Source organism: Sceloporus occidentalis, unplaced genomic scaffold (assembly GCF_023333645.1).
Source record: "Sceloporus occidentalis isolate IW3139 unplaced genomic scaffold, rSceOcc1.0.p SCAF_4, whole genome shotgun sequence".
Classification (NCBI taxonomy): domain Eukaryota; kingdom Metazoa; phylum Chordata; class Lepidosauria; order Squamata; family Phrynosomatidae; genus Sceloporus; species Sceloporus occidentalis.
The window spans coordinates 135,451,747-135,470,266 of record NW_028316984.1 but is presented as its reverse complement, the minus strand read 5'-3'; the positions used below and the strand labels follow the sequence as shown (position 1 = coordinate 135,470,266).

Below are 18,520 nucleotides of genomic sequence, written 5' to 3'. Positions count from 1 at the left end.
GCTTTGCTGTTCACACGTGCTCAGTAAGGAATCCTGGAGGCAGATGCTTTTTACCTTGCCTGCTGCAGGCAGGCAGGCACACACAGCTACTGCAAAATCAGTAAAGTAGAATCCTGGTCTTTCTCAGCTCAAGCTTTTCTACAGTTTACTGCAGACATGTTGCTACAACCCACAGGTCTGTGTTATTTTGTAGGGGTGGTTGGTATGGACTAATGAAACAACAATCTAGATCTAGACTTCTCTGACTAAAGAGCTTATCCCAGCAGTCAGTTGTTTCAGGTTTTCTACCTAGGTAGTGAAATGAGAACACACTCTTTTGCACCATCACTGCATTTGAGCTTCAGTGATGTTAACTCCTGTGTTCACTTTCCTGCACCAGAAATACAACAAGTTGAGGTTTCCCTGCTGGAGTTCCCCAGAGAATTCTCAAGGGACCTGCAATGAAATCACACTTACACTGAGCCTGCTGTGTTCCCAATATCACAATGAAATGGAATGACACATTGACACCCTAAGTGTGAATAGCAGGATGGGGTCATTAATGGATTATTTCCAGTGGGTAAAAAATTGATTTCCAAATGACCCAGCACCTGTCCTGGCTGGTACTGCCCTGGGAGAGTCACAAGATAATGGGATAAACTGCAGGCAAAGAGAGGACTTATTGCAGTATAACAATGTCTCTGACAAGCTTCTGAGTCCATTCTTCTGGGCACAGACTATGGGAGTTGCTATTTCACTGTGAAGAAAAAAACTACTTTATAATTTTGGGGAGACATGGGGGAGATATAGGTGAGCACATGGTCTTGATTTGCCAAATAATAATAATAATAATAGGAAGAAGAGGAGGAGTTTCAAGAGAGCAGAAAAGTGGGGATTTGAGAATAACACAGTACAAAAAAGTGGTCTGTTTTTAGTGCAGAGGTAGGGTAGGCTTAGACATGTACCAATGTTCATGACAGAAAATGGACTGAACCGGAAGCATCTCAGGGCAGAAGCAAAAACAATGAGAGAATATGCCACTGGCTGGACTCTGCCAAAACCCATTTAGTAGGCCTCAAAACAGCTGCACTCTGAACGGGGCTAAACATCTGTTCTAGCTGCGGGCTTTAATTCTCATACTACTTCTGGTGAAATGTTTCAGTCTGAGGCACTATCAGTAATTAAAATGGCAGCAAAACCCATTTCTGGCAGCAGTCAGTGCACATGGCACAGGGTAGGGGACAACTCTCGAAAGCTGTTAAGTGCTGTTACCTGTCCCAGATCCTAACCTGGCATCCTAATATGAGTGTGAAACAAACCCTAAAAGGAGGCAGTTTCTGTAGGAATCTTACTGACAAGAAAAGGATTTTCTTTACTGGACAAGGCAGTAAATTTAAGAAAAAACTTTGGAGTGGATAAAACCTGGGACTCATTCCAATTCATCCTTGACTCTTTCCCTTTTCTTTTGAATAAAGTAACATCTTTTCTCTGGCTGTCCTCCTCTCCTTCTGGCCCTCTGAAATATCACTATGCTTTGTGCCAAAAACTGTATTAATAGTTTTAGGAAAAACAAAGCTTGGACTCTCTTATATGACAGAGATTACGTAAAGTATCCTGAGTGTCAGATTTAGAAAGAGAGTAACAAAGCACAATCTTTGTTTTATAGTTTTTCCATGCAGTGGTTTACCCTAATAGCTCCATATACATCTATGAAGTTATTATTGGCAGGTTCCATGGGAGTGCAAGTTTCTTTTATTCTTGGTTTCTGTAGAAGGAAATATATTTTGCTACAGCTCCATTGTGGTGAAAACAACTGAATGGGAATGAAAAGGTTTTGTTTAGCTGTTGTCTAAACATGCAGTGATATAAATTGAAGCATATCCAAGCTTTCTGTAAGTATCAACATATTTTAAGAGAGGTGGCACATGGAAAATTCCATACACTACAGAGTCCAGAATGCAAGCTCCTAAGGCAGGGGTAGGCAATCTTTTTGAGCCGGGGACCGGGTTGCTGTCCCTCAGACAACTGGGGGGCCGAAGCCAAAAAATAAATAATTAAATAATTTTAAAAAATTAAATATATAAATCAACCAGGACAAATGTAGGACAAAATTTTCAAATGGAAGACACTTTTTAAAAAAAAAATGGAGGACACGCAAAAAAAATTGCTGATTTTTAAAAAAATGTTAATATAAATGCATGTTTCTGAGGCTTCTATAGACAATTGCCCCCCAAAGGCCCCGGTGGCAATCGGTGGCAGGACTGGGCTGGGGCCAGTCCCAAGGCCTTGCCGGGCCGCATCCGGCCCGCGGGCCGCAGGTTGCCTACCCCTGTCCTAAGGGAAGCAAGATTAGTTGTTTTCTATCACATTTGCTCCAGAAACATTTCTTAAAGGAAGGGCAACACATACTATATTCTTCTCTGACATCAAGTTTCTTTCTCGTTTCTAGAGGCTCCCATCCTGATTATCCATCCTCTGGAGGACCATGTGGTCACAGTTGGAGAAAGAGTGGAGTTTGAAGCTGAAGTGTCAGAAGAAGGGGCTACTGTGAAGTGGTATGCAAAACAAACAAAAATACTGAGAAATTGGGGCGAAGGGGGGCAAATTCCCTGGTGGACCTTAAAAAATGAAAACAATACCCTTCAAGGTACTCGGGACAGAAACAGTCTTACAGGTGCCTGCCAGCTTTCTTAAATTTAGGATTAGCATATTGAATTAAACACCTAAGTCTGAATTAATTTGTTCAGGGGTGGGAATCATACAGCACTTCAAATGTTTTGGATTACAATTCCTCCCACTGCTCACTATAGGCTATGCTGGGTAAGGCTGCTGGGACTTGCATTTTGCAGGAATGAATACGATATCTCGAGGACTGCATGAGTCCCACCCCTCCTGTTGTTAATTCCAATTAGAGTAGCCTCATTGATTCAGTAGAATTTATCTATGTGTTGACTCACATTCAACAATTGATTCAATGGATCCACTGCGACTGGGAGAAACGAATACAATTTAGGCCACAGTGTGCAGCTTCATATCCCTTTTTCTTTCTTCTAAAGTGATGGAGGTTTAAATATTTTCTCCATTTGTTTTTAATTCTATTTTAACCTCATCATCCTCCCACGGGAGCTAAAAAGGAAACCTCCACTGGTACCAATGGAAGGAGATTTCCCTTCTTCTTCTTCTTTTAAATCTGCATACTGGGAAAATTGGAATTATATAAAAACAGATGAGGTGGGTTAAACCGCCCCCACACATACATGTTGATCCAAATCTGGATCAGAATTCTGCCGGCTAACATTAGACTAAAGGAAAAGGATATAAAACTGACTACTTTGTATTCACTGTACCATGTAGTTTGACTCTCTTCTACTAAATAGCCAGAAGAGAGAGAATATAACACAATCAGTTGCTCTCCCTATAGCTTCAATCCGTAGATGGATAATAGGGACATCTCTATACACTCAAGGTGAGAAAGAAATTTAGTTCACATCACATCAATTTGATTTAAATACACACAGATCTGAAGACCTTCTCACATTATCATTTTCTTGCAAACTCTTCATGTTATACACACAATTGCTTCTGAAGTGAAATGCAACTTTTATTGTATAGGTTGACAAAAACCAAAATATGGGGAATCCTTATGCTTTTGATGGTATATCTGTTGCAGTGGTTAAATGTGGTACAAGAATGGAATATGTTTATCGGATGACAGAATTGTATACTGCAAGAAATAACATCTGCAACCCAACATCCCCTTAGCATAGCATAGCATAGCATAGCATAAGTATCAGGTGTATATAAGCCAGACAAGGACTACGTAATCCCCATGAGAATTGTAACATTGCACAACCCATACCCATGATTACGTACTGTTCCACAAGCACAATAGATAATGCAACCACAATGTACAATATACCACCTGCAACTGGAGTGCAAAAAGTGCAACTGCAATGTGCAGTGTGCAATACACTATCACAACATGCAAAGACAAGGTATAGAGAAACATGCTGTCTGTGCAATGCCACTTCCACTGCTATTAGCAGAATACATCCTTAGTGATGTAGATACTTTTTGGCCCCATGTATGTAGTATGACTGTAGCATGTATATGTCCCTAACTGATGCCAGCCAACATGTTTGCTGGTACAGTATCAAACAGTACCAATTTAAGTGTCAAAAGGCATCTATTGCAGGATGTAGAATGTCACTTGTGATTAAAAGAAATTCTTTCCACCAGTGTTTGCATCAATATTTTTTAAAAAGTTTACTTCAGAGACCTTTCCATTCTATCGAAAAACATGGAAGAAATATCCTGGCAGGAAAAGTATCTCACCTTCCAGTTCTCCCAGCATATCACACTCCTGACTCACTTTTAATTTATGCCAGTCTTGGCGATAACAGCCCAACATCTCCTTAGTTGCATAAATATCTGCAGGTGTAGATAAGCTACACAAGCACTACACAATCTCCATGAGAACTGCAATATTGCACCACCCATATCAATGATTAGGTACTGTTCCACAAGCTCAATAGAGCTCAATAGAGCTTATTTATTCATTGTTTACTTCAGAGGTCCAGTACCTTTCCATTGTAACTAAAAACATGTTTATAACCCCCCTTAATAATAATAATAATAATAATAAATTTTATTTCTACCCCGCCCTTCCAAGAAATGATCAGGGCGGCTTACAAAGTTATAAAAAACATTACAATACAGGTAAAATTCAATCAACAGTTAAAAACCATTATTACAAAAACCGGAACAGGAAGACGATAAGTAAAAGATACATCTATCAGGGGCAATAGAAAAATGCAAAAACAATCATCAATCCAGGGTCAGAGGAAAAAAAGGGGCAGGAGAAATAGACAAACAATTTAAGGTGGGAAGGCCAGCCGAAATAGATATGTTTTCAGCTGTTTTTTAAAAACATCTAACGAGGCGGCGGAGCGAAGCTCTGCAGGGAGCTTATTCCAAAGTACAGGGGCAGCGGTGGTAAAAGCCCTCTGTGAGTTTCGGGTCAGATTGGACCTGGGAACCTCCAACAAGTTGGTCCCAGAGGTTCTGAGTGTGCGGGGTGGATTGTGTGGGGAGAGGCGGTCCTCCAAGTACCCTGGGCCCAAGCCATTTAGGGCTTTATAGGTCAAAACCAACACCTTGTATTGAGCCCGGAAGCGAATAGGCAGCCAGTGAAGATCTTTTAAAACAGGTGTTATATGGTCCGACCTGGAACTACCAGCGACCAATCTGGCTGCCATATTCTGCACTAATTGCAGCTTCCGAGTTTGGTACAAGGGTTGCCCCATGTAGAGCGCGTTGCAGAAATCCAGACGAGAGGTTACCAAAGCATGTACAACAGATTCTAGGTCCTTTCGGTCCAGGTAGGGACGCAGCTGGCGTATCAGCCGAAGCTGATAACAGGCACTCCTGACCGTCGCATCCACCTGAGAAGTCAGCTGGAGCGACGAATCAAGGAGTACTCCCAAGCTGCGCACCGAGTCCTTCAGGGGGAGCGTGACCCCGTTCAGGGCCGGGTGACAAATCTCACCACCAGGAACCGGGGAACCTATCACCAGTACTTCCATTTTCCCTGGATTCACACTGAGTTTGTTCTCCCTCATCCAGCCCATTACTGACGCCAAGCAGGCGTCTAGAGGAGAGATGCCATCCTTAGTTACTGCATCAGTCGGAGACATAGAGAAAATTATCTGGGTGTCATCAGCGTACTGATAACACCGCGCCCCATGTCTCCGGATGATCTCTCCCAGCGGCTTCATGTAGATGTTGAATAGCATAGGGGACAAAATCGCTCCCTGAGGGACACCAGATATCAGGGCCCTCCTATCGGAGCGACAGTCCCCCAGCTCCACCATCTGGGATCTGCCCGAGAGGTAGGAACGGAACCACTGCAAAGCAGTGCCCCCGATTCCCAACTCCCTCAGGCGTCCCAGAAGGATACCATGGTCGATGGTATCGAAGGCCGCTGAGATGTCCAAAAGCACTAACAGGGACACGCTCCCCCTGTCCATGCTCAGACGGAGATCATCAACTAAGGCGACCATGGCAGTCTCAACTCCATAGCCCGCCCGGAAGCCAGTTTGAAATGGGTCTAGAAAATCGGTGTCGTCCAAGATCGACTGAAGCTGGAAGGCGACTGCTCTCTCGATCACCTTCCCTAAGAAAGGTAGCAGCGAGATTGGTCTATAATTATTACGAAGCAGGGGGTCTAAGGAGGGCTTCTTTAGCAGGGGTTTAACCACTGCTAATTTTAATTTAGATGGGAACTGGCCCTCGCTTAGAGATGTATTAATTATGTGGTGCAACATTAGTCGCACCACATCTCCCCCCTGAGCTGTCAACCATGAGGGACAGGGATCAAGAGAGCAAGTCGTCCTCCTGACACTTCGGAGGATCTTGTCCACTTCATCGGTACTAACAAACTCAAAGCGATCCAGTATAACAGGGACCACGGACGCTTCGGACACCTCTCCTATAGGATCTGCACAAAAACTGGTGTCGAGATCAGCCCTTACCCGAGAGATTTTATCCGCAAAGAAGTTGTTAAAATCGTCGCAGCAGGCTTTAGATGGCTCCAAGATAGGGCTCAGGGTGGGAGGGAGCCGGGTTAGCTCCCTCACAACCCTGAACAGCTCTGCTGGACGCGACTCTGCGGACGCAATACGTGCAGCATAGAAGGAATTCTTTGCTGCACGTATTGCCACTCCATAAGCTCTTAAATGAGAGCGAAGGAGTGTCCTGTCAGACAAGCGCTGATGTCTTCGCCATTTGTGCTCTAGTCGTTGCCTTCTAGCCTTCATGGCAATGATCCACCGTTCTGTTTATTAAACTAATTCATTCCTTTATGTGTAGTTTGTTTGCTTCCTCTTTTCGTTTTGGGAAGAAACAAACAAAAATAAACCATAACCCCACATGTGAATTCACTATAACATTCCACTAGGCAACATGTAGTTTTTCACTGCCACATTTCAGGAGAGAAAGGGAAGGAAAAGAATTGAAACTGATCTTTGTAGCTGGTGACTATATACAGATTACACTTGTGTATATATTACGTTCATGAAAATATCACTCAAATAATGCATTTGTTGTTCAGCATTCATTTTAAGATGTCTAGAGATATCTGGGTATGTGGGGTGTGTGGGTGTATAGGGGCGTGGGGGTATTTAATCCTTTCCAAAACACAAAGCAGCTGCCACTATCTGATCTTGTGGATCATAGCTACTCCTTGAAATGTAAATGCTTATTTTAGAGTATTGATAGCTCTGGAATGGACATCAGACAAGGGTGGAGTGCAGCTGTCCCCAGCTTTCAATGGAGTCAGAAATATGGGAGGAACTCTTAGATTCACAGCAAATTATTTAAATGGCCTTTTCCACAATGGGAGTCAGATTGGCTCCATCCCCATGGAACTGCTGGTGATTTATACTGTGGAAAATATATTGTTCCACATGGCCTTTGGCTTTTAAAACTCTACATCTGAGGAAGTACACTTAAGTCTTTGAAAGCTCGTGCTATAGCTTCTTTCTTTCAGGCTGCATCTGCACTGCAGAATTAACTTTAACTGCAGCGGCTCCTTGCTATGGAATTCTTTTAGCTTTCCCTTGTCGGAAAGCTCTGGTGCCACCACAAAGTACAAATCCCAGGATTCCGTAGCATGGGGCCATGGTAGTTAAAGCAGTATCAAACTGGATTATTTCTGCAGAGCAGATACAGTCTCAGAGGTGCTACCAGATCCCTTTGAAGTTTAAAATTATATTTAATTTGTTTTCAAATATTGGCTTTATCTATTTTGTTGTGCATCTTTGAAAACCCTACTACATTGAAAAGTAATAACCAAATGCTATAAATAGAAAGATCACCATGATAAATAATATCACGAAGGATAATATCCGAGGGCGCCAAAACAAATGCTCATCAACACCAAATATAAAATCAGCATGAAGAATTAAATACTACTGTTTAAACAGGAATGCAAAACCATGAAATCTTTTCAGTGGCAACAGTTCAGGGCGAAATTATACTAGCTGTTTACTATTTATTTTCCCATTGTCCTCTCTTTCATATTTCATGATTTTAAAAAATAAAATCATGTGGTCTGCTCTGGAGTGCTTGGTTTTTCTTTCAGAAATAACCAACACAACAAATAATCTCTAATGCAAAAAGTGGGTAAGACAGTATTATTAAGCCTTTGTCTCCTTTTGGAGTTCCCATTTAGATTCTCCCCATTACTTCAATTCATGGTGGGGCAGAGCTCAAATGGAAACATTTTCTCCATGCAAGTGAAGAAGAACACAGATGAAAGGAAGCAGAGGGTTAAATTTGCTGTATTCTATGCCATTGACTCAGGCTGCTGCCACAGTGCAGACTTAATGCAGTTTGACACCACATTAACTGCCATAGGTCAGTGCTGTGGAATTCACGTTGTAGTTTTGTGAGATATTTAACCTTCTCTGTCAGAAGGCTCTGGTGCCATAGGAAACAACAAATCCCAGGATTCCGTAGGATGGAACCATGACTGTTAAAGCGGTGTCAAACTGCATTAATTCTGCAGTCTCCTTTCTTGTGCTAGCTATTTATAGGAGAAAATACTGCTCAATTGCAAACCATAGATTGCATGTAGTTTAATGTTAGCCTGTGTATGCTTATATATCTCCACAATATTGCTAAATTCAAATTTCATCCACATAAATTCATCCCCTCTCATGCAATTACTAATGGAATCAAAGCATGTCTATTTTACATATGAAGAAATAGGGAGAAAATTGGTTAAACCAGAAATCACAAACTATGGCAGCATTGTGTTAGTTATGTCAACCCAATAACATTTGCTACATATAGGGAGAAGGATGGAGTGGAGCTTACCCGAGAAGAAGCATTCAAATATCGGTTCAAAATGGATGGTAAAAAGCACTATCTCATAATTAATGAATCTACCATGGAGGATAACGGACATTACAAAGTGAAGACTAACGGTGGGGAGTCTGTTGCTGAACTGATTGTACAAGGTGAGATGTGAGCAATAATACATGAGGAACTTTTCTTTTGATATGTGTATGGAGACCGGCAGTAATTCACTCTGTAGAAGAAGAATGGCTGGTACTGAGATCTCTAATTGTAGCTAATTATGCAGGCCTCCAACAGCCTATTATGGGGATTGTTAGGCCTCTGTGCCGGATGTAATAGATATCCTGATAACAACAGCTGCCTACTTATCAAGTCTTGTTAAAGTCCCACATGCTCTGAGTGTCTTCCTACTTCACCTTTCCCCCTAAACAGTGTCTGTAGCCCCTTCATTTTGTGAAAGCAACATCAACAGTGGTTGGTTGACCTCTGACCCTTTGATATTTGTATTGCTTCATCTCCAAATTTATGATCTCAGAGAAGAAGCTGGAGGTGTATCAGAGTATTGCAGACTTGACAGTGAAGGCACGGGATCAGGCTGTATTCAAGTGTGAGGTTTCAGATGAGAACGTGAAGGGCATCTGGTTGAAAAACGGGAAAGAGGTGATCCCAAACGAGCGGATTAAAATCTCCCATATTGGCAGGTAGGTCATGCTTCACAAAACTAGACCAGGGAACTAATTTCATTTTGATGTGCTAAGAAAAAAAGGGTGGTATAAAAACCAACATTCTGCTCTAGTTTTAGTTCAAAATGTTGGGTAAGGTTTTCCTTGAGCACCAAGCTGGTATATAGGAGTGCCCTCCTATTCTTCAGTTCTAGGTGAGAGGGATGTTGTGGATATTTGTGTGTAGGTTGTGGTTATGTTATAGAGAATGTTGGTATTAATATATAAATGTTGATAATCCTGGATGAATTTCATAGAAGTTCAAAAACAGATGGCATATTTCTCTACCTTTCAGATAGGCACCATGCAAATCTGAGTTTAGGTGACTGTCAACCAGAATTCAGAGACATAGCTGTGTTAGTCTAGAATATCAGTATATAAATGGATCTTGTAGTACCTTTGCAAGTAACTAGGTGAAGGAAGTTGTAGCATAAGCTTTTGTAGACTTGGACTATTTCCAACAAAACCTTATGCTACAACATCTTTTGCGAAGTTAGTTGCAAAGGTGCTACAAGATCCTTTGCATAACAATAAGCAAAAGTGTTTTTGGATTTTCAGGCATTGGTACAATTTGTCTGGGTTTGTGAACATTCAAATATTCTGCCTGGAAGTCATAACATATCACTAATCAAAACGTGAATATTGATATTTGGCAAACTTTGGGCAAATGTTCCAGTACAGTCACACGACATATTGAAAATTACTGTTCCTTTAAGAAATTCCTTCTGAATAACACTATAATATACCTTGAGGTCAATCAAGTCCACTGCAGTGTATGGAGGAATCCCCATAGGGCACAACACAGCCCTAGCCTCTTTTCCTAGCAACCATACATTGACATTATGCTAGAGCATGGCAAGGTACGGGAAGTCTGTTTGTACTTTTAGTATTCTATCCTTTCCACCTGGTCAATAAAATAAACTCTTTAAAACAGACTAGAGAGCAATAGATTGGCCTGTTGGAGGCAAACAGAGACACCTCCCATTCCGTATAACAACATAGTGCTTATATAGTACTTGTGCTTGATCCTGTGTGCCCAATGGATGTCCCTCCAGACATGGGTGCTGCACTTGCAGTGGACTGAACTGTGAGCCTACTGATGATATCAAGTGATAGTTCTTATCAAAAATCTATGTAAATATACAGGTTGTGATAGACAATCATAAACTTTGCACTTATTGAAGGTAATAACTTTATGCTTTTTATAAACCTATATGCATATGGCATTCTTTGTAGCCTGATGCCTCTGATCTGGGATTGGATTTGTCCCACATGTGTTTTTTTCAGAATCCATAAGCTAACCATTGATGATGTAACCCCAGGAGATGAAGCTGATTATTCATTTGTACCTGAAGGATTTGCATACAATCTCTCAGCCCATCTTCGTTTTTTGGGTAAGTATTGTAGAATCTGCTTTCTAATAGCTGGTTGGAATTCTCTTGTTTTTAAATAAAGAAACTAAGCTTTAAGTCTGTTTATTGTAAATCCAAGCAATGAATGAAAATGAAGAAATAGGAAAATTCCCTCTTGGTGATGCTGGAATGTAAAAAGAAATTAATGATCAATACTAGTTAATAATGATATTGTTGACCAAGCACTTTTGAGTTTTCAGATCTGCTTACATGAAATATAGCAGGTATCGGTAGAGAAGAGTATGAAAAATAGCAGTCTGTCTCAAGATACCTAGTGAGTTCTAGACAAAGTGAGATTTACCTACAAATGGCCCAGGTATTATTCTGTTTAGATTGATATGAACATCCTCCATTTGATACATATATAGGCAGAATCTTATTATGAGGAATGGAGTCTTATGCATGATTCCTGCACCTGTGTTTGACCCAACTTCCTCCACTTTGCCAAGCTGAACATGATGAACTTGTTCCTTGTGTGAGCAGAAGGAGAAGGCTAGACAGATATATTGGAGGCATACACCGACTTTCCATTCTTATTACAACCTGAAATGCTGAGCACCTGTGTATGCACACAGTAGAGAGAAGGGTGAAATAAGATACTGTTATGTCTTCTCCGACAATGGACCTACACTAGACTGGGTCAAGTCCAATGTCTTCCACTGTTATTATTATCAGGTATCTTATATGCTGTTATATAAAGTATTTGGCTAAATATCATCTGACTTGAAAGCTAAGAAAAGACATTTTGTTAATTAGATCTTTCCATAACAAGTTATGATCATTTAAATATATTATGGAGGAAAAGAAAACAGAATGATACTTAATAACTTACATTTTTACATAGACTAGCCATGAGCCAGTAGAGCTAGGCATTAGTCTGAGTGGTATTTATGGATGCACAGCTGTACATTCAAAACTTTGAAATAACTCATTAGAAGTAATGATGTTATTTGTGACACATTTACAGGGAGGATATAAAAATAATGTAATGATTGGCAATGTCGTTAATTTTGCTCTCTTTTTAAGTACAACTAGTAATGTTTACTTGTTACTCATTAAATGCTGCTTTGGGGGACTTATATTAGGGATTTGGGCAGTTTGCACATTTTTCAGAAACTAAAAATAAAAAGTTTCTTTAAAATAACATAGTAGCAAGACTATTCAATATGTAACAACAGTTAGTTACTTCCATGAGAGGAGCAATGAAGAATGGATTACTTTTTAAAAATAATGTCCCAAGTTCTAAATCTATTGAACTTTGCATTTTTGGACTGTAAAAAAGTCATTTCCAAGTATAGAGCAGAGGAAAAACTCTGCGCATTGCTATTGCCTCCTAGACGAGCTCATTTTAAATTTAATAAAGGGAAAATCACTTCTTACTTTCATTCAAGATAATATAGTTGAGTTTCAAGAAGATAGCTACCCTAAATTAGAAGTCAATTCCTTGCTCACCCAGATTCTTCTCTGTAAATGTGGATAGAGAGTGTCAAATCTATGTTGACATTCATCTAATAGAATAAAAGGAGATTTTAGTGTGCAGGAGCTCCTTATGACACTCTTTTATGGTAGAGGGTAAGATATATGAAGCATTGCAGTCTACAATCTATCCTTTTAATTTGCAAAGTCTAGTGAGTGGCATGGTTAACAGATGTGGTTTGCAGTTAGGACCTTTGGACATCAGTATTAAACCAAAGAACAATAACTTTCTATGTTGAGAGTATATATTTAACTGCTGAAACCTGGGGACTGAGAGCCATTGTGGTTCTTAAAAGGAGTTTTTACAGTTCACTGCTAGAGAGCAATATTAACTCCCCAGACTGGAAACCCCAAGTTTCCATAGTAGGTAGTCGTGGTAGTTAAAGTGGAATCATAGTGTGTTAATTTTGTAGTGTGAAAACCTTTAAAGAAAAGATCACAGAATTGGAAATTCCATCAACAGATAATGTACATTTCCATGGCTCATGCTAAAAACAAAAACACAAAAGCATCGCCATTCAGAACATCCTTGACTGAGCCAACAGAGAAGCAGTTGTTTAAATTAAAAATGAAAACTCTTTTGTACCAGAAACATGAGTCAGATGGAATTCTAATGGGAGTCATGAAGCCAATGGGTGGGAAAGGGTGGTGATTATCCAATATCATTTGAGAATGTGATCATTAAGATGGAGAAGATTCCAGATGAAGAAGCTCAGGACAGATGATCATGGCTAGGGAAATCTGCAGGAGTTAGCACTTCTCCAACCATTCTTAAACTGTGCTGTTCCAGCAGAATGTACATGCCGTGGATAAGCCATATCAAATGTCTGCATTATGGCAAGAACACAAAGCATAAAATATCAGAATTTGGGAAGCTTAAGCAAATGTGGAGGGGGGAGAACATTTTCTTTTTCATTGGAATTTCTGATGAAATATTTAGCATTTGACAGTCAATGGTGCAGTATAGCCCGCCCCAAAGAGGTGGCCTGCACCCACTACTTTTTACTCCAGATTGGGGCCAGGGCAGCTTCACCGGCAGCCCTATAGCCCCAATCCACCGTTTTTCCAGGCTTCTGAAAAATGCCGCTTCTTTGTGGTCTGGAAAAGGGTTGTGCTTAGGGCTTCATGCCCCCAGACACCCCAGAAGCCTCAGCCATGGGAAAAAGGGGCCGCCTGGCCCCTTTCTCCTCAGCATTGTTCTCGTGGCCGGGAATGATGCACGTGATGAAAAGGAGCTCTGATTTGGAGCTCCTTCCCACACCACAGCCAGGCCGCCATAAGCGGCCTGGGGCAATGCAGAGACGTCACACATGCGCCGCTGTGGATGGTGCCACGTAGCGATGGCGTGTGGTTGGGATGTGCTCCCTAACCCTAGTATCAGCACAAGTACACTGCTTTATGGCAGTCTGTACCCTGCCAATGTTAGCTAGTTGACAAGCAACTGAGATAAACTGAGGCAGGTGGTTAATGTAATTGATGTTGGAATAAGGCACACTCACAAGCTGATAAGACTCAAAGGAAGCAGAAGCAAGATTTATTTCTTCCAAAAACTCCAGCCAAGCACTGTGGACCAAGTCTAACAAACACAGGAGCCTCAGCCCATTAAATACTGAACAGCTGCAGCAAAGGCAGCTTTGCTTTAAAGAGACATTGCACCATAGTTAATGTGAGAAGAATCCAGCTGTGAGATACACAGAAGAGAATGGGCAATGTGTAGTCTTTCAGATATTTTTTGATTGGCTGCAAGTCCCATCATCCCTCACCAATAGTAAGCTGTTGTCCAACAGCACCTGGAAAGCCAACACTTTCCCACTTTGGCCTAGATAATTTACTGGTCACTTTCAGTACAATGGGTTCATTCCAGGCTTGCAGTCATTAGAGTTCTGCTGGTGATGTAGGAAAAGGTAGTGATCTTGTCCAATTCCTCTTTTTCCTCTGCCATCTTTACTGCCACCCCCCACAGTATTTCAGAGGATTAGTGGTCCTACTGAAATAGTATTGTAGAGGCCACTCAGAGAGGGAAGAGAAATGGGGGTGAATTACAGCTTCTTCCTCTGTTGTCTCTGGAACTGCAAAGTGGTTAAATGAGTGTTTAACATTAGGTGGATTATTTCCTTACTTAAATTACTTCTACAAAGAACAGCAGCTTGGCCTAACATAAAGGAAGAGGAAGAAAGGAAGAAATAGGCAACTCTGGGTGATGAAAGCCACATGAAAGTGTGTGGCTTGTTTCAGCAGACAAAAACTGCAGACAATTCTGAGGGTACATAGAATTAGGCCATACTACCTGGGGCAGGCTCCCTCCTGTTTTTTCTTCTTCTTTAACTAGCTGTCCAAAATAATTTGAATTAGTGACAGCAGTAGAGCGATAATGACAGAGGTGTGACAGACATGTCCACAGTTGTTGTTTTCACCTTTCTCTGCTATACTTGAGAAAGAGGTTCATTGACAGAGACATGTATTATTGGCAATGTCTCCCTGCAGAGCTCATCTCACTTCTATGCTTCAATGTGGGATACAGTTAGACCTGAATAATAGCCTGAATTTGTGTTTTTAAAAATGAGGGTTAGCCATTACTCCTCCATCTCTGAAATCTCAGTGTAGAACAAGACTAATCTGTGTAACTGGGTATCTGGAGCACCTAATGGAGATCAAGGCCTTGTACAGACCAGCCTGGAAGGCTGGCATAGGGGCAGAGTCAGTGCGTAGCGTCTTGATGACACATGCCTGACTCCGACCCCCCAGGACGCCTTGATGCTGAGCACTACTCCACATGGCATGAGGCATCATGGTGCACCTCTGCACTGCATCCATATGACACAGTGCTGAAGGAGCACCATATAGCCATGTCACCACGGCTATGGCACCTTTTCGAGGGTGAAAAAGGAGCTGCTTTTTGCGGCTCCTTTTTACACCCTCAAAAAACTGGATCGAGGCTGTGGCATGAGGTTTCCATGGCCCCAATTGGCTAGGAAAGGGGTGGCATCCATTTTAAAAAATCAGAGCTTTGTGATATTTTGGTTGGTCTTAATAAAAATGTTGTCCCATTTTGAATGTTACTGTTGTTTTTTGTTTTCAAAGGGTTAAAGGGTAAAATTTTGTTTACACTTCAGCAAAATATAAACATTATTTGGCACTGTCTCAGCAAGCAATGGTGGAACAGCCACTTTCTCCACAGTGATTCACTGTGAGGAAGAGTGAAGCATGGGTTTATATTTTGGTAACCCTTATAGGTCCACTGTAGGCCGCTTCTCTGCAGTAACAAATACTGTTAGCAGAAGTGGTTAACAGTGGCAAGTAGTGGTAGGTAGACTTATGGACAATTATTATTATTATTATTATTATTATTATTATTATTATCATCATCATTATTATTTGGCTATATTTCATTTATAAGCAAAAAATGATTGGCAGCATTCCAGCATAGGAGATTATCCCGTTAACAAATAAGCCGGTTTACCTCTTCCGGCTTCAGTTTAGGATCCTGGGTGTTATATCTAAATCGTCGCCTATCTAGCCGGGATGCCACGGCCCAGATGCATCCCAGGTCGAAGCCTCGCTCAGCCAGCACTTTTTCAAAATCAGGGAGCTTCCGACTTCAAAAATTGGCTGTCTGAGCAAGACTTCGACCCAAGATGCATCCAGGTGGTGGCATCCTGGCTAGATATGTGACGATTTAGGTATGATAACATCCGGGGGCATCCCAAATCTTGAATTCAAGCTGGAAGCGGCAAGGCAGCTAATTTGTTAAAGGGATATGCTCCATAATGTGTTCCTTGATTTATTATCCTCTTAATTGTAAGAGCCAGTGGGGCATAGTGGCTTAAAGGTTGGACTATGATTCTGGAAATCAAGGTTTCAATTTTTGCTCAGGGTCACTGTGAATTGGAAATTACTTGTAGGCACACAACAACAACCTGTCATTGTATGCTTATGTTAACTGGTTTATACTTTTTACTGTTTCTAATTTTATGGTGGTTTAATTGCTTTTTAAATTTTGTATGCCATGATTTTTTAAAACTGTTGTAAGTGACTTTGAGTCCCAAACTGGAGAAAAGGAGGGATATAATAAATAACAACAACAACAATTCTACTTACGTTGACACTTCACACAATGAAAAGTTCAATTATGCATTCAAAACAACAAATAAACCATACATTATGACTATTTATTTAAACAACCCTTTTCTTTTTTTCTATTTATAGAGATTAAGATTGACTTTGTGCCTAGACAAGGTAAGACAATTTTTTCTTGTTTTAAGAGTGACTGAAATTGGAACTAAAAGTCTCCCCAGTTTTGGAATGATATTCCACTGTGTTGGGAAATAATGCCTTGCTATTATTCTTTCACTGCAGAACCACCCAAAATCCACTTGGACTGCCTGAGCCAGACTCCTGACACCATTATTGTGGTGGCCGGAAACAAGCTGAGACTGGATGTGCCAATATCGGGAGATCCAGTACCTACAGTGATCTGGCAGAAAGCAAACAAGGTGACAGCCTTAAAAGCCACCATGTCCAGAATGGCTCAGCATACACACTTCTGTTCTTACAGGATTACTTCAAATCCTTACTTGATTTTAAAAGTTATATATAAAAGGGAGTCTTACTCATTATTATACGTGCAAAAAATATGACTTTAAAGTGAAATGTCACTATGAGGAAACTGTAGTCCTATTCAGTCATTCACAAAGTATTTTGTATCAATGTGTGAGGAAGAGAATGCACTAGCAATTCTTCATCTGTCTCCACTTCCATCAACCTCTTACATGTGGAAGGATGACATTGTGAACCACAGAGAATGTCTTCTATCTCTGGAGACTTTCCAAGTGATATAGTGTCCTGATTATTCATGGTTCCACCACTTCACATGGGATGTTATCAGACAAGGGAAATTGGAAGTATAATCCAATGGCAATCCGAACGCAATCATGGGGTTTAACATTATTGCATGATAGACTACCACACGCAATTTCGGGCAATGGGAAGTCAGTCTGAATGCAATCATGGGGTTTCACATTATTGGGTGAGAGGTGATCACATGCAGTTTCGGGCAATGGCAAGCTATTTTCGGGCAATGGGAAGTCAGTTCAAATGCAATTCGAATTCATGTAAATTCACTAAACTAGCGAATTCATGTGAATGCGTTCTGGCCCCACTTTCTTTTCATTCGAAATTAAGAGAAATTCCTCCCATGTGATAAACTCCATGGAAAGTCTACACAGACTATAGAAGCCTTCCAGACTTTTGTCCGCCATACATATTGGGCTACAGAAGAAGAGATAACATAGGGATCCGCATGTGTTCATTCAACATGCTTCATAAACAACTTAACATGGGGTTTCTTTTTACTCCTACAGGCAGACACATTTATTTATTTGTCTAAATCTATATAAATATTTGGGGGTGTTTGGTAGGCCCCAAAGCCTTTAGGAAATTGCCATGTTTTACTTGGTGCCTTAATAAAACCAATGTGGGCACTAGTCTGATCACACACAATTGTGGTGCCACAGCTGAGAAGGCCCTCTCCAACACAATGTATTGACTTTACTGGCGGGACACAGATGATGGTCCCACCAGAAGTCTGCATCCCTCAGACAGAGGGGGGCTGTATATAGGAATATATATCTAGGAGAGCATACTCTTATCCTTAATTGGCAGTCACTTCAGCAGAATTATTGATACCACTCAAGCAGCTTTGTAGTGCTAAATTTGTGCAATAGAAAAAACTGGGAGCTTTCCATGTTGTTTGTCACTACAGTTCCCACTTTCCTAGTGTGTAAAATCAATCATTTTCTACAGTGGAAATGGCATCAGGTTCTTAACAGTAGCACCTGCAATATAGTTTCCCCTGTGCCTGTCAACCCCTTCTTTGAATCAAAGCCGTTTGGTTGTGAGTTCGATCACAGGTAGGGCTCCAAGACCCACTCAGCTTTCCATCTTTTCGTAGGTCGGTAAAATGAGTACCCAGCTTGTTGGGGACAATTGGCTAAGGTGTCCAGATAACTGAACATTTGAATGACTGTCATCTTCTGTATGCATCTCTTCAGTTTCTAAGCCTTGCTCAAG

At 41.0% G+C, this 18,520-nt stretch overlaps 1 protein-coding gene across 1 annotated transcript in view; it reads left to right on the top strand.

Annotated features, from left to right (window-relative positions):
• The window catches only part of MYBPC3 (myosin binding protein C3), a 111,661-nt gene that overhangs the window by 46,615 nt on the left and 46,526 nt on the right, over positions 1-18,520 (top strand). Inside the window, exons 15-20 of the mRNA XM_089523128.1 lie at positions 2,429-2,534; positions 8,836-9,002; positions 9,377-9,542; positions 10,851-10,957; positions 16,658-16,687; positions 16,808-16,944. Of these exons, the coding sequence (XP_089379254.1) occupies positions 2,429-2,534; positions 8,836-9,002; positions 9,377-9,542; positions 10,851-10,957; positions 16,658-16,687; positions 16,808-16,944 (713 nt within the window). The remainder of the gene's footprint in view (positions 1-2,428; positions 2,535-8,835; positions 9,003-9,376; positions 9,543-10,850; positions 10,958-16,657; positions 16,688-16,807; positions 16,945-18,520) is intronic.